The sequence below is a fragment of the Oryx dammah genome, unplaced genomic scaffold (assembly GCF_014754425.2).
Source record: "Oryx dammah isolate SB20612 unplaced genomic scaffold, SCBI_Odam_1.1 HiC_scaffold_5, whole genome shotgun sequence".
Taxonomy (NCBI): domain Eukaryota; kingdom Metazoa; phylum Chordata; class Mammalia; order Artiodactyla; family Bovidae; genus Oryx; species Oryx dammah.
The window spans coordinates 15,525,247-15,541,249 of record NW_024070189.1 but is presented as its reverse complement, the minus strand read 5'-3'; the positions used below and the strand labels follow the sequence as shown (position 1 = coordinate 15,541,249).

The window sequence follows — 16,003 nt, the reverse complement described above, 5'->3', positions numbered from 1 at the left end:
AGATCACCCTGATGGATACTCAAACCTTCCACTGGTTTCTCACTTTACTCTGTAAAAACCTGCCGGGGTCCACCCCCAGTGGATCCAGGGTAATTCGGAGGGGGGACGGAATCCGCATCCTAGCAAAAAACTTATTTAATTACAGATATAGAGAGAAATTGGAAATGGATAGTGTAGTAGGAAATATTAGTGGAGAAAAAGATGCTGAATAACTTGGTTTACATGGGATACCAATAAAATTCCAAGACAAGAAATTTGCACCATCTACGTTGGGCCACTGGCGCCACTTGAATATTGGAAGGTGCCCCTCCTTGGGCTCCTTCTCACGTGGAACTTAAAAGCCAGGGCAAGTAAGTAGACGTGGTGAGCACCCACGCTCCAGATGGGAATTCAGCCAGAAAAATGGGGAGCAAGAAAGAAATGACACAGGGGAATCAGTCTTTCCAGAAACTGATCCGATTTCTTTATCTTTTAGGTTTGCTTATATACCTTTTGTTATACATAGGGATGAATACAGAGTCATGCGGGGGTCAGCAGTCCTGACCTTTATCAAAATCAGGTGCTTCACATAAATGTATAAAAAAAGGTCTTAGGGGTTTTACATCATCTTCTGGCCATGAGGCCTGCTGACATTTTACAACCCTTTCTTTCTGATAATGGTCAGTTAACTAGAAAACTTATTTTTTCCAAGGGTGTTTTTTCTTAAACCAGGTGCCACCCTCTGAAGGTAGCAGATAAAGTTGCATTCCTATAGGGTGAGGGTGTAGTGGGTTACAACTAAGAAAGGAATTTATTTAACCTAAGGTTAACATGATTAATCTTAAAGGTTAATACTTATTTATCCTATATGCTAGTTATATTCATTATAAGGACAGGGAATATGGAGATTAAGCAGCAAACATCAGCCCAACAAATGAAAACCCTTAAGATCTATTTAGTCTTAAGATAGTGATAAAGTTACATTTTTACATAGCAAGGACACAGTGACTTATAACAAAGTACAGTGATGTATAACAAAAGAGAAAATTCATTAACTCAAAAAGTCTAGTATTGCTAACATCAAAAACTACTATACTTCCTTTTCTATATTCCAAATACATTAATATATTACCAGGTGCCTAAGGATATGGAGGCCTGGTGGCAATCATTGACTCAACAATGAGAAAGGCCCTATGCTAATTAAGATTTTCAAAGTACTCCAAACTCTCTGTGCTATTTATGGTTGAGAGGTAGTAAACAATCATGTGCATAGTGACAGGAGTATGGATAATCCTGTCACACAAACTAGTCTGCCAGCAGAGAGGTTTGACCTGAGACACCCTTGTTACACCCAGGGCAGGGAATATGGAGACTTAGTGGCAATTATTGGCATCACAAATGAAAAACCCTTTACCAATATAACCCCTAACCAACCCACTATACTAATAATTTCTAACTTCCCCAAAAGAATCTGCCTTTAGTAGGTCTAAAACATCTCGTGCCTCTCATGGTTGGGAGGCTGTAAACAATCACATGTGGCCAGACAAACCTGTACAGGCAAGCTAGATAACCTTCAGAGGAGTTTGTAAGTTGAAACACTCTTGTCACGCCCAGGAATTTTTATTGACTTGGAGCTGTAAGTTAACTCCTTCTCTAAGAGAGGTAATGGGGGTCAGCCCCCCAAAAAGTCAGAGGTATAGGTGAGAGCATGAAACATTAAAGTAGGCAGACTCTGATTTGAGGGGTAGATGCTCGGGAACAGGGGGTTTCCTGACACTCGATCCTGCCTTTGCATATGCCAAAGCCTCCTTCCTCATGACCTTTGCCATGGGTCGAGTTCCTCACGCTGGCTCCCAGCAACCTGTTGACTGAAAGAAAAAAAAAAAGAAGAAGAAGCACAACCTAGAAGTTGAGAATTATATTTTATTGGTAGACTGGCTGAGGACCTAAGCCCAGCAAGCAGCCTCTCAGATAGCTCTGAGGGAGAGACTGCCCCAAAGAGGTAAGGGAAGAGCCAGGTTATGTAGGAGTTTTTGCAACAAAAAAGCAGGCAGTAGAAACATCAAAAGACTATGTTAATTAGAGAAAAACAGACATTCCAAGTTAATAAATTTAGCACTTGTCTATGTACTGCTGTTGTTCAGTTACTCAGCTGTGTCCTCTGCAACCCCACTGATTACAGCACGCCAGGCTTCCCTGTCCGTCACTATCTCCCAGAGGTTGCTCAAACTCATGTCCATTGAATAGGTGATGCCATCCAACCATATCATCCTCTGTCACCCCCTTCTCCTCCTGCCCTCAGTCTTTCCTAGCATCAGGGTCTTTTAAAATGAGTCAGTTCTTTATATCAGGTGGCCAAAGTATTGGAGCTTCCGCTTCAGCATCAGTTCTTCCAACGAATATTCAGAGTTGATCTTCAGGATGGACTGGTTTGATCTCCTTGCAGTCCAAGGTACTCTCAAGAGTCTTCTCTAGCATCACAATTTGAAAGCATCACTTCTTTCGCACTCAGCCTTCTTTACGGTCCAACTCTCACATCCAAACATGACTACTGGAAAAACCATAGCTTTGACTATATGGACCTCTGTCGGCAAAGTGATGTCTCTGCTTTTTAATATGCTATCTAGGTTTGTCATAGCTTTTCTTCTAAGGAGCAAGCATCTTTTAATTTCATGGGTGCAGTCACCATCCCCAATTATTCTGAAGCCCAAGAAAATAAAGTCTTTCACTGTTTCTACTTTTTCCCCATCCATTTGCCTTGAAGTGATGGGACCAGATACCATGATCTTCATTTTTTGAATGCTGAGTTTTAAACCAGCTTTTTCACTCTCCTCTTTCACATTCATCAAGAGGCTGTTTATATTTCTCTTTGTTTTCTGCCACTAGAGTAGTATCATCTGCATATCTGAGGTTGTTGATATTTCTCCTGGCAACCTTGATTCTAGCTTGTGTGTCATCCAGCCCAGCATTTCGCATGATGTACTCCACATATAAATTAAATAAGGAGGGTTACAATATACAGCCTTGACATACTCCTTTCCCAATTTTGAACCAGTCTGTTGTTTCATGTTTGATTCTAACCATTGCTTCTTGACCTGCATACAGGTTTCTCAGGAGACAGGTGAGGTGGCCTATGTATGGGAGATGCAAGAAACTGGGCTTAATGAAATCATTCCTTTGATACATATTTGAACAATCTAGGGCCCGCATCCTATTTTTCTAGATCCTAAAAACCTTCAGGGTGCACAGGGAGTGGGGGCAGCTGCAGTGGCTGATGGCCTGATGGTCATAACATCGTTTGTTTATTGATACGGCAGGTGACATTCTGAGTCACAAGCTCCAGTCATTACAGTGGCCTCAGTTCAGTTCAGTTCAGTTGCTCAAGTCATGTCTAACTCTTTGTGACCCCATGGACTGCAGCATGCCAGGCTTCCCTGTGCAACACCAACTTCCAGAGTTTACTCAGACTCCATCAAGTTGGTGATGCCATCCAACCATGTCATCCTCTGTTGTCCCCTTCTCCTCCTGCCCTCAATTTTTCCCAGCATCAGGGTCTTTTCCAATGAGTCAGCACTTTGCATCAGGTGGCCAAAGTACTGGAGTTTCAGCTTCAGCATCAGTCCTTCCAGCGAATATTCGGGACTGATTTCCTTTAGGATGGCCTGGTCGGCTACAGGGCCCTGAGTGATCTGGCCTCTCGCTCTACCTGTCCTCCAGCCCTCCACTTTGCTCACTCTGCTCCAGCCCCACTGGCCTCCCTGCCCTTTCCCAGGAATGTCAGACAAGCATGAACTCAAGCCCTTTGTGCCTGTCAACTCTCTTGGCCTAGAATGCAGTTCTTTCAGACGTCAAAAGGGCTCACTTTATCTCCTCCAGGTCATTGCTAAAATGTTCACCTCATCACAAGGGCTTACCTGCTTTACTGTTTTGCATATAAATCATTACTCTCCAGCTTAGTGTATGTTTTACAGACCATTTGCTGATTCTGTCTCCCACCCCTCCTACCCCACTAGAATGGAGGCTCCTTACAGGAATGGCCTTTGGTCCTTTTTTGTTTCCTAAAGTACCCCCAAGGACCTTACACACAGTAGAAACTCAGCAAATATTTGTTCATTTGGTATGTTAGGAATTTGAGTTTTTCAAATATTACATTGCATTAGAAAACCAACCCATTTGTCCATGACCGGGCAAGGGGTGAAAAGGAGTAGCCTGCTCAAAAAAGCTGAGCTTTCTAGAAAGAGTAAATTCTCAAAAAAGCCTGCAGAGGAGAGTTTGACAGAGGAACTCTATCTCTCTTTATGTTTTCTTTTTCTATGAAAAAGGCCGGATACTAAGTATTTTACGCTTTGTGAGCGTATGGGTCTCTTTCACAACTGCTTGATCCTGCTGTAGCAGCATGAAAGCAGGCAATATGTGAACAAATGAACCTGGCTATATTCCAGTGAAGTCTTGTTTACAAAAACAGGATCTGACCTGTGGGCCACAGACTGCTAACTGCTAGTCTAGAAAAACGGTTCACAGCTCGCTGCAATTTGGAATCACCGGAGGATGTTTAAAAACTATTAATGCCTGGCTTCCACCGCCAAGCATTGAGACTTTTAAAAGCTCTCCAGGTGATTCTAATGTGCAGCAAAATGCAAGAACCACGGGTCTGGAACCTTGTTATTCAAACTATGGCCTTGGACCAGAAGCATCCACATCAATTGGAAGCTTTATATGTTTTTATTTCTCTTTGTAAAAAGGAAAAAAAAAGTATATCTGTATTCTTTCTACTGTTTGTGGTTTTCCATTTCATAAAACCCAGGGGATCTTACTAAAAACTATTATAATTGATGAGATTTGTTAAATAGCTGAGATGAGATTTGTTAAATAAATACAAAAGTCAATACCTATCTGTAAGAATGTTAGTTATCTGTAAAAACAATCACTAGATAAAAATGGAAATTAGGAAAAATATTCCACTCACAATATGACATTCTATAAAAGTTTAAAGTTTAACAGGAGGCATGAACCTAGATGAAAAAAATTATAAAGTTCTATTAAGTTTACAAACAAGATATGGACATGGAATGACAGCACGTTCTGGGGTAGTAGGATTTAATACTAAAATGCTCTTTTCCAGAATTAATGCATACATTTCACACAATGCAGCTTTTAATCCCAATAAGGTTTTTCTTTCATTGGACTAAATGACCTTAAGGTTTTCAAGGAACATTGAATGTCTGAAGTATCTAATAAATTATGGAGAGAGAATATTGAGATCGGACAATCCTTACTGGCTATTAAAGCATACTGTAAATCACTGAATCAAACTAGAATTTGGTAATGAGGGGCCATGAGCAAAAAAGAGAGATAATTACAAAGTAGGTGAAAGAAGCTCAGTGTGGAAAACAGATTGATCCCTTCTACACTGGTTAGATATCTGGGTTTGTGTGTGTGATGCTTACAATTATATACATTAAACTCTCAGTAAAGATTTTTAGCCCCCTTTCTTCTCTTAATTTTAAAGTTAAAAACAGAATCTTAAATTCCTGGGTCAGAAAAATTAAAGTTATAGGCTACTTTTTAAATAATGAAAATGACATAATTTAGAAGAGCATGACACAACCAAAGCTATACTCAGCCTTAAACTTTTTATTATTAAGAGGAAATAAAAATAAATATTCAAGACATCAGAAAAGAAAACAATCATAAATGTTGTAACATTGATGGTAAAAGATTCAGTTCAGTTCAGTCACTCAGTCGTGTCCGACTCTTTGTGACCCCATGAATCGCAGCATGCCAGGCCTCCCTGTCCATCACCATCTCCTGGAGTTCACTCAAACTCACGTCCATTGAGTCGGTGATGCCATCCAGCCATCTCATCCTCTGTCGTCCCCTTTTCCTCCTGCCCCCAATCCCTCCTAGCATCACAGTCTTTTCCAATGAGTCAACTCTTCGCATGAGGTGGCCAAAGTACTGGAGTTTCAGCTTTAGCATCATTCCTTCAAAAATGTTGTAACATTGATGGTAAAAGATTGGTGTCCTTAAATAATGTCTGCTTCCACATAGGATGGGGAATATTGCTCCCACAGTAACAGAAACCAAAGAGAAAAGAAAAAAGCTAGATAATCTGCAAAATTAAAACTCTTTTGAGCCTCTCATAGGACATAGGAACTGAGGAGAGATGAGACACCCAAACTGTCCTACATTTCACAGAACATGGGAGGAAAAACCACTGGCTGAAAGAACAGGTAAGAAAACAAACTATTTTGACAAACTCATTGGAGCCAAATACATGTGAAAATAACAGCAAAAACTAAGAGCTGCACATACAAGGGAGACCACCCACAGTAATGAGATTTCTTTTCACAGACCTCCACCAGCACTCAGGAGAAAGATGGGGAGCAGGGCAGGGGAATAGACAGAGCCTCTTCAGTGGGACAGACATACAGATGGGGAGGGGCTGCCTCTGGAGGAGAAGCATAAAACCCAGAACCTTCTCTTATACAAAGCAGAATTCATCTGCCACTGGGGCAGAAGAGGAAACACTCTCAGTCCCAGTCCTCTGCAAAAGGTCAGCTATCACTGGGAAAGGAAAGATTGTAGCAAAAGGTCTCTGCCACTGAGGGGAGGCACAGCCCCAGTCATGCCCAGGATCCTGCACTGAGAGAAACCCAGTATCTCTCGCAACAGGGGTATGGACAAGAAACTGGCTCTTTTGCACATTATAAGACAAAATTCAGCTGCCACAGGGGAATGTGACAGAAATGTGGATAAGCCCCACTCTTGAGGCACCAGCCCCCATGGCTTACATAGACTGAAGCTAGAATAAGAGAATTTCTTTAAAAAATCAGCCTGCCCCCACAATGAACATCAGCACACTACTTCTGTTCAGTTCAGTTCAGTCGCTCAGTCGTGTCCGACTCTTTGCAACCCCATGGACTGCAGCACATCAAGCCTCCCTGTCCATCACCAACTCCTGGAGTTCACTCAAACTCACGTGCATTGAGTCAGTGATGCCATCCAACCATCTCATCCTCTGTCGTCCCCTTCTCCTCCCGCCTCCAATCTTTCCCAGCATCAGGGTCTTTTCCAGTGAGTCAATTCTTCCCATCAGGTGGCCAAAGTATTGGAGTTTCAGCTTCAGCATCAGTCCTTTCAGTGAATATTCAGGACTGATCTCCTTTAGGATGGACTGGTTGGATCTCCTTGCAGTCCAAGAGAGTCTCAAGAGTCTTCTCCAACACCACAGTTCAAAAGCATCAATTCTTCAGCGCTCAGCCTTCTTCACAGTCCAACTCTCACATCCATACATGACTACAGGAAAAACCATAGCTTTGACTAGATGGACCTTTGTTGGCAAAGTAATGTCCCTGCTTTTTACTATGCTGTCTAGGTATCACTACTTCTGAGAGAAGGGTAAGAAACATGGAGAGAGAAACCCCCCATCTCGCCCCGCATGGCCATGGTGTGCTGAAAGGTAGGGGTGAAGCAGGAACACTGAGAAAAAACTTTGAGCATTCCAGACCTTTCACTAAAGTAGAACAGCCCCAGGACGGAGGGGTCCCGAAGTCTGTACTAGAATAACGATAACTTCAGCAACATCAAAACCCAAACTTAGGTCAGCTACTGCCTACATTGAGTCAACCCCCACCCTAAGCCTGACGGCTGAAGAGGCATGCCCTTTGGAGTAAATACTATTTACCTCAGTAACTTATGTCTGGCATGTGGTCAAACTGACACAGCAAAGAAGCAAGAAAAACCCATTCTGAAGACATAGTCAGAACTAGACTGAGAGATGGCCCAGAAATTGGATCTATGAGAAAAATGACTTGAAAATACTATGATTAATCTACTGAAGGATCTGGGGAGAAATGTGGGTAACATGCATGAACAGATAGGGAATTTCAGCAGCAAAATGGAAACTATTAAAAAAAAAAAGGAATAAAATTGATTTGCCAGGAATGAAAAACATGGTATCATGGATGAAGAAGTCCTTAGCAACCACCTAAACACAAAACATTGTACTCATCTCACACGCTAGTAAAGTAATGCTCTAAATTCTCCAAGCCAGGCTTCAAAAATACATGAACCATGAACTCCCTGATGTTCAAGCTGGTTTTAGAAAAGGCAGAGGAACCAGAGATCAAATTGCCAACATCCGCTGGATCATGGAAAAAGCAAGAGAGTTCCAGAAAAACAACTATTTCTGCTTTATTGACTATGTCAAAGCCTTTGACTGTGTGGATCACAATAAACTGTGGAAAATTCTGAAAGAGATGGGAATACCAGACCAGCTGACCTGCCTCTGGTGAAATCTGTATGCAGGTCAGGAAGCAACAGTTAGAACTGGACATGGAACAACAGACTGGTTCCAAATAGGAAAAGGAGTACGTCAAGGCTGTATATTGTCACCCTGCTTATTTAACTTCTATGCAGAGTACATCATGAGAAACGCTGGACTGGAAGAAACACAAGCTGAAATCAAGATTGCCGGGAGAAATATCAATAATCTCAGATATGCAGATGACACCACCCTTATGGCAGAAAGTGAAGAGGAACTAAAAAGCCTCTTGATGAAAGTGAAAGAGCAGAGTGAAAAAGTTGGCTTAAAGCTCAACATTCAGAAAACGAAGATCATGGCATCCGGTCCCATCACTTCACGGGAAATAGATGGGGAAACAGTGGAAACAGTGTCAGACTTTATTTTTTGGGCCCCAAAATCACTGCAGATGGTGACTGCAGCCATGAAATTAAAAGACGCTTACTCTTTGGAAGAAAAGTTATGAGCAACCTAGATAGTATATTCAAAAGCAGAGACATTACTTTGCTGACTAAGGTCCATCTAGTCAAGGCTATGGTTTTTCCTGTGGTCATGTATGGATGTGAGAGTTGGACTGTGAAGAAGGCTGAGTGCCAAAAAATTGATGCTTCTGAACTGTGGTGTTGGAGAAGACTCTTGAGAGTCCCTTGGAGTGCAAGGAGATCCAACCAGTCCATTCTAAAGGAGATCAGCCCTGGGATTTCTTTGGAAGGAATGATGCTAAAGCTGAAACTCCAGTACTTTGGGCACCTCATGCGAAGAGGTGACTCATTGGAAGACTTTGATGCTGGGAGGGATTGGGGGAAGGAGAAGAAGGGGATGACAGAGGATGAGATGGCTGGATGGCATCACTGACTTGATGGACGTGAGTCTGAGTGAACTCTGGGAGTTGGTGATGGACAGGGAGGCCTGGCATGCTGCGATTCATGGGGTCCCAAAGAGTCGGACACAACTGAGCGATTGAACTGAACTGAAACACAAAACAAAAAATTAGTAAACTTGAAAAAAAGAATTAGTAAACTTAAATACAGGCCAAAAGAAATTGTTCAGAATAAATTTCTGAATTTCATATGGTAACAAACTCCTCTGAGGAGACATTGGATAGGAAAAAAAGAAAAGAATGAAAAAAAAAAAGAAAGAAAAAATGAGGAAAAATAGAACAGAGCATCCAAGAACTGTGGGACAATATGAAAAGATATGAGTGCAATTGAAATAATAGAAGGTGAGTAGAGGGAAAATGTTACAAGAAATAGAAAAGATAATTTCTGAGAGTTTTCTGAAACTAATGAAAGATAAAAAATCAACCTAAATGTTTACAGAAGCCCAAAAAGAATATAGACAAAAATACACATAAGCACATCCTACTCAAACTGCTGAAAAACAGACAAGGAGAAAAATCTTGGAGGCAACCATAGAGGGAAAAAAAACATTCTGTACGAGGGAACAAAGATAAGAATTAAAGCAGATTTCTCATCAAAAACTGTGTAAACTAGTAGACAGTGGTGCAACCTCTTCAAAGACAAACTGTCATCCTAGAATTTTGTATACCTAGTAAAAATTTTTCAAAAATGAAGAAAAAGCTGAGAGAATTTGTTGCCAGCAGATCTGAACTATTTAGAAACATTAAAGGACCTTGTTTAAGCAGAAGGAATATGGCATCAATTGGATATCTGTACCTACACAAAGCAAGAAATAGAAATACTCATATATTACTGGTGGGAATATAAAGTGGTATACTCTGGAAAATGGTTTGGAATTTCCTCAAAAAGTTAAACATAGAATTACCATATTACCCAGCAACTCCACCCCTGGGTGTTTATCCTGGAAAATGGAAGAGAGATGTTCACAGAAAAAGCTGTACACAAATATTCACACTAGCATTGTGCACAATATTCAACAAGTGGAAACAATCCAACAGCTGCTAAGAGATAAATGGTTTTGTGTAGTTCAAAATGTATCATCTGTACAATGGGATAGTATTTAGCCATTAGGAGGAATGAAGTACTGTTACATGCTAAAATATGGATGAACCTTAAAAACATGTTGGTAAGTGAAAAAAGCCAGACACAAAGACCACACACTATTATTACTGCATTTATAGGAAATGTCCAGAATAGACAACTCCATAGAGACAGAAAGTAGATTAGTGATTACCAGGAGATCTGGGATGAAGGCAGTGTGTGAAGGGTTTCTTTTGGGAGTGGTGAAAATGTTCTAGAATTTGATACTACTTTGGACTGCAAGGAGATCCAACCAGTCCATTCTAAAGGAGATCGGTCCTGGGTGTTCTTTGGAAGGAATGATGCTAAAGCTGAAACTCCAGTACTATGGCCACCTCATGCGAAGAGTTGACTCATTGGAAAAGACTCTGATGCTGGGAGGGATTGGGGGCAGGAGGAAAAGGGGACAACAGAGGATGAGATGGCTGGATGGCATCACCGACTTGATGGACCCCTGAGTGGACTCTGGGAGTTGGTGATAGACAGGGAGGCCTGGCGTGCTGCAATTCATGGGGTCGCAAAGAGTTGGACACGACTGAGTGACTGAACTGAACTGATAGTTGCACAAACTTCTGAGTATGTAATACTAAAAAGCACCAAACTATACACTTTTAAAAGCTGAATTTTATGGTTTGTGAATTGTATCTGAAGTTTAAAATGATGAACTAACTGTGAATCATTATTTTTTCATCTAGGAGAATGACAAAAATTTAAAACAATAACTAGATTCATTATTGCAAAGACTATGGGGAAGAAGTCTTAGGCATTAAAAGACTATCCATTGCTTGTGGCTTCCGTCAAGGGCATTTCAGTACCATGTATTAAAATGCTTCAAAAATGCACATGCTTTGCCTTAGCAATTCCAATCCTAGGATTTTACCTTAAGGGAATAATTGAATATCTGTGAAAGGATGTATGTGAAGAGATGTTCCTCACAGAATTATTTATAAAGTGAAAATTGGAAAGCCTTTGTCCCCAAATAAGGGTTATTTAAATAATTGTAATTAACTTCATTCAATTAACTTCTGTTAAACAGATAGTTATATCACATTTTTTATTGACTGCCATGGAAAATTGTCCAAATACAATGTTAACTAGAAAAAAAAGCATGATATGAAATACTGTATATAGTATGACATATTTCTGTAAATAAACAGACCTGGTCACTATAGTATGAAGGATATATATCTAAGTATTATATGTGAGTGATATTTAGTGATTGTTATTGTCTAATTTTTATGCAATATGTGCTATTTATATAATAAAATATTTTATTTTAAAAAGATTATGTCAAGTTTAACATCACCAATATTAAGACAAACTAAAACCTTGTGCCCCAAAAACAATGCACTGATGACACAGTACTACACATGTATTATTTCAGCCCCAGAAGTCTAATCAAGATTTAATTTTATGGAAACAAATACAACTTTACAATTCTGCAAAACATGTGTCATGGGCCCTTCAGACCCCTGTGTGTCATAAAATGAAAAAGAAAGTCTGGGAAACTCTTCTGGATAAACAACCACTAGAGCAATATTACAATCAAAGATAATTCATGATTTTTGGCTGTTTCAAGCACAGAGAATGAAAATAAACTCATTGCAAACCACATCTTTGTGAAATTCATCAGGGACAAAGAGAAGAATCAAGAAGATTCTAGAATGGAAAAACATCCAAACCAAGAGTCAGAATGACTTTAGGCTTTTACACACAAACACTTAGAAGGCAATTGAGAAATGCCATCAATATTTAGAAAGAAAATATTTCCACTATAAAATTGCAAACACATCCAAGTCATCAGCAAAGCATGAAGGTTAAAGGCAGAAATTTTCAGACATGCGAGGTCCCAAAAAGTTACCCTTTTTCAGGAAGCCACTGAGGGATGCTTTCTACCCAAGCAAAGAAATTAACCAATAAAGAAGAAAACACATGAAATTAGAAAGCAGGAGAACTAACCAAAGCTAAGTGCAAGGAGTCTCTAGGGTGATGGTGAAGGAGGTCCCCAGATGCATGTGGACCAGAAGGCAACCTGTCCAGATTGAATCCACGTGGCAAGGAGTCTCTAGGGTGATGGTGAAGGAGGTCCCCAGATGCATGTGGACCAGAAGGCAACCTGTCCAGATTGAATCCACGTGGCTCAAGTAACAGGTACATTGAGGGCTCTCTCTGCTCTCTCCTCAGCCTCTGTCCAGTCTTTTAACTTTATGACATATTGGATGCTGTGTTCTACCAAAGGGGAAGAAATCAAGGAAAAAGGAGATCCGAGAAACAAGAACTCCAACTGAAGAGAAAGGCAGAGAGTTTCTCTGATGACAATGAAGGGACATTTCTGGGATGATCATTAGGCAGCAGGCCTAGACAGAAACCAGCCCACGCTGGGAGGAAACGGAAGTCTTTGGTAAGAAGGTTTCCGAGAAAAAACAGGGAGGTGCTATATCATGTTATGATATTCACCTTGTGGAAATTATACACAAAGGACTAGCTTGTGAGGGAATCCTTAAGGTACAGGAAGACCTACCTATTGTAATAAAGAAATTTAGGAAAAAGTAATTATTAATGTAAAGAGAAAATGATGATACTCATAGTACATTACAACATTCATTATTTTCATTTCAAAATAATGTGAAAACTGAATATAGATAGATCTAACCTAAAAGTACAATACTACTGTATTAACAGTATGGGAAAAGAGAAACCATGGGAAAAGGGTGTGAGAGCTAAATCTGTGTCCTTACCTAACGAGAAACCAACAGGTAATATCTGAAATCAATGAAGCAATAAGTAGTATTGTACATTTAGTATTTAGAATTATGAAATAAAGTAAATGCCAGAACAGAAATAGAACTAAATTGGCTCCTCTCTAGAAGAAGGGAAGGAGACATGAGGCTGTGTGGATGGGAAACTTCACCTTGTTACCAGCCATCCAGTTCTAGCTGATTTTCCAACTATGTGCAGGCATTACTTTGAGAAGAATCTATGTTTTTAATTTTTCTTTAAAAGCTTTTGGCCATGCCACATGGCTTGCAGGATCTTAGTTCCCTGACCAGGGATCGAACCCAGGCCCTCAGCAGTGAAAGTGCAAAGTCCTAACCACTGGACCACCAGGGAATTCCCTGAAGAATTTCCTGAAGAATTGGTTTTTTTTTATATCAATGTTTTATCAGGTCTTAGCAAAGCTCTGTAAAATGTAATTTTTCTGGTAGAGTCTTGTTTTGCTGTATGGAAGCATTTCAACAAATTTGAGACAAACTATAGAATTATCTTGAGAAATATTAAGGTGATATTGGCTAGGAGAATCACTGAGTTATGAGTATTGCTCAGAGACAGCTCCCTGGAAGAAGCCAAAATGATGTATGTGATACAGAGAGAAGCAATGGGCAAACTCCTCTGAGGGGAGAATGTGAAAATTAAACCAGGAGTTTCATTTCCCAAGGCTATCACCCTACCTCCTAAATGTTCCAACAATAAAGACTATTCCTATACCTCCCCAGAGCTTCCCTGAGCTTTTCTGGATCATACTGGCATAGGAATAACAGGCATTTTTTCCCTTAGGTTGATGGATTTATAATCAAGGTAGAAACATTGCTCAAATTTTTCTGAAATGCATCACATATCCATTAATTCATCAACTCAAAAAAAAAATTTACTGATACCTACCACGTGTCAGGTCCAGTGATAGGTACTGGGGATATAATAAAAATGGCAAAGTTCTCTGGTCAAAGGACAATGGCTTGGGAAATGAGATTCCTACTGCAACTGACAGAGGCATCCGCTGCACCCACCAAACCCACCTATCCTGCACTTCTCAGCCTGGGAACATGAACCGCCACAGACACCCAGACCAGGAAGCACAGGAAGTGTACTTTCACCATAATTAATGTGGAGGGGGCATAAAAGACAAATTGATGCTTCCAACAGGAAAACTAAAATTTGTGAGGAGGTAGGGCTGAAATAAAAAGAGATAGCATTTAATCTAAACCATTTCCTGTGAGTTGGATGTCTTTTTTAAAAATTGGCCGCCTTATCATTTTCTTAGTCACCTTTTCTCTAGGCTTATTGGAGGCGTACCCACTCCTAGCAACCTCCCATCTGCTGAAAAACAGAATCAAGAGAATGAAGAGCCATAATGATACATCCAGCACTGAGTGAAAATATTAGGAGAAAAGCAATAAATGTACTACCCCATTTGCATAAAACCTATTAATGCCCTCTTCAGACTAACGGCATGAATTTTATATCAAGGAGAACAGCTGTGATCTGCTGTTTCTAGTAATGCGGAGTATTTGAAACAACTTGCAAACAACTGCTACTCCTAATTGCCAGCCAATACCCTTGATTTGCTCTCTCCAAATAAAACACTCTGGTTGTTGGCCAGAGGAAGATTTATCTGTTGGGCTCCTCGGCTCAAAACGCTGTTCGGTTTTTTTGTGTTCCTGTTTTTCCCAGGCTAGTGCAAATCCATTGCACTTCAAATCTTTCTCTTTTTATTTTAATCAAAACCAGTGCCTTTTCTACTTTTTTTCCTGCTGCCAATCTACCATTTTGAAGGGTATAGCCTCAATCAGGACCTCAGGACCTTCCTCCCCAGTGTGCTAGTCCAGGTTAACGATGGCTGGGCAAAGCCACCTTCTGTCTGGCTGTTCGTTGTTCGGTCTCTAAGTCGTGTCTGGCTGAGTTCTACGTAAACAGCCAACGGGAGAGGTTCCTAGAGCCCAGGGTTTTGCGACTCCCGCGAGGGCAGCGCGGGGCTGCGGCACAGATTGGAAGGAGATCTACCCGGATTGGGAGGGGAGACGCGCAGAGGAAGGTGGAGAAGAGGGATCATGTGTGTTCCTCCAGTGTACAACCCCCATTTGAGTGACAAATGACGAGGACATCCTATAAAAACAACTAAGCGCCAAGCTGCCCGCATCCATCTCCCTCTTCGCGCGTGTGCGTTTTCAACTAACTTTGGGAACTCCGCGCAGCCTCTCCTCCACCTCGGTTTCCCGCGCCCTGCCTGCCCTTTTCGGTACCTCCTCTTCCTCCAGGCAAAGGATGGAGGCTCCCTTCAGCCCCTCAACTCCGTCGCCGGCGCCCAACCTCTCCGTACCCATCTCGCTGGGCTGGGGTCTCAACCTGACTTCCGAACAGGGAGCCCCCGGACAAGGAGCCCCCGTCCCGGGACCCCCGCCTCCGCCGCCTCCGCCGCCTCCGCCGCCGTCCGGGCCGCCCAGCCGCCGCGTCCGCCTTGTCTTCCTGGGGGTCATCCTGGTGGTGACGGTGGCCGGCAACGCCACGGTGCTGTGTCGCCTGTGCGGCGGCGGCGGCGGCGGGCCCTGGCCGGGTCCCAAGCGTCGCAAGATGGACTTCCTGCTGGTGCAGCTGGCCCTGGCCGACCTGTACGCGGGCGGGGGCACCGCGCTGTCGCAGCTGGCTTGGGAACTGCTGGGCGAGCCGCGCCGGGCCGCGGGCGACCTGGCGTGCCGCTGCGTGCACCTCCTGCGGGCGTCCGGCCGCGCCGCCTCGGCCTACCTCGTGGCGCTCATCGCCCTCGAGCGCCAGCGCTCCGTGCGCCGTCCGCAGGGCCCGCCGCTGCCCGCGCGCGCCCTCGCCGCCCTGGGCTGGCTGCTGGCGCTGCTGCTGGCGCTGCCCGCCGCCTTCGTGGTGCGCGGGGGCGGCGAGGGGGGGCGCGGGCAGCGGCGGGCCCTGCGGACGGCGCACGGAGCGCTGGCGC

At 42.4% G+C, this 16,003-nt stretch overlaps 1 protein-coding gene and 1 non-coding gene across 2 annotated transcripts in view; one reads left to right on the top strand and one right to left on the bottom strand.

Moving 5' to 3' along the window:
• Positions 1-13,322: 13,322 nt before the first annotated feature.
• TRNAE-UUC lies at positions 13,323-13,395 on the bottom strand. Its single transcript has one exon. It is a non-coding gene; the product is annotated as a tRNA-Glu (tRNA).
• Positions 13,396-15,218: 1,823 nt separating this feature from the next.
• Positions 15,219-16,003, top strand: part of GPR150 (G protein-coupled receptor 150) — a 1,950-nt gene continuing 1,165 nt past the window's right edge. The window contains exon 1 of the mRNA XM_040241499.1: positions 15,219-15,950. Within this exon, the coding sequence (XP_040097433.1) occupies positions 15,325-15,950 (626 nt within the window). The 5' untranslated portion in view covers positions 15,219-15,324. The remainder of the gene's footprint in view (positions 15,951-16,003) is intronic.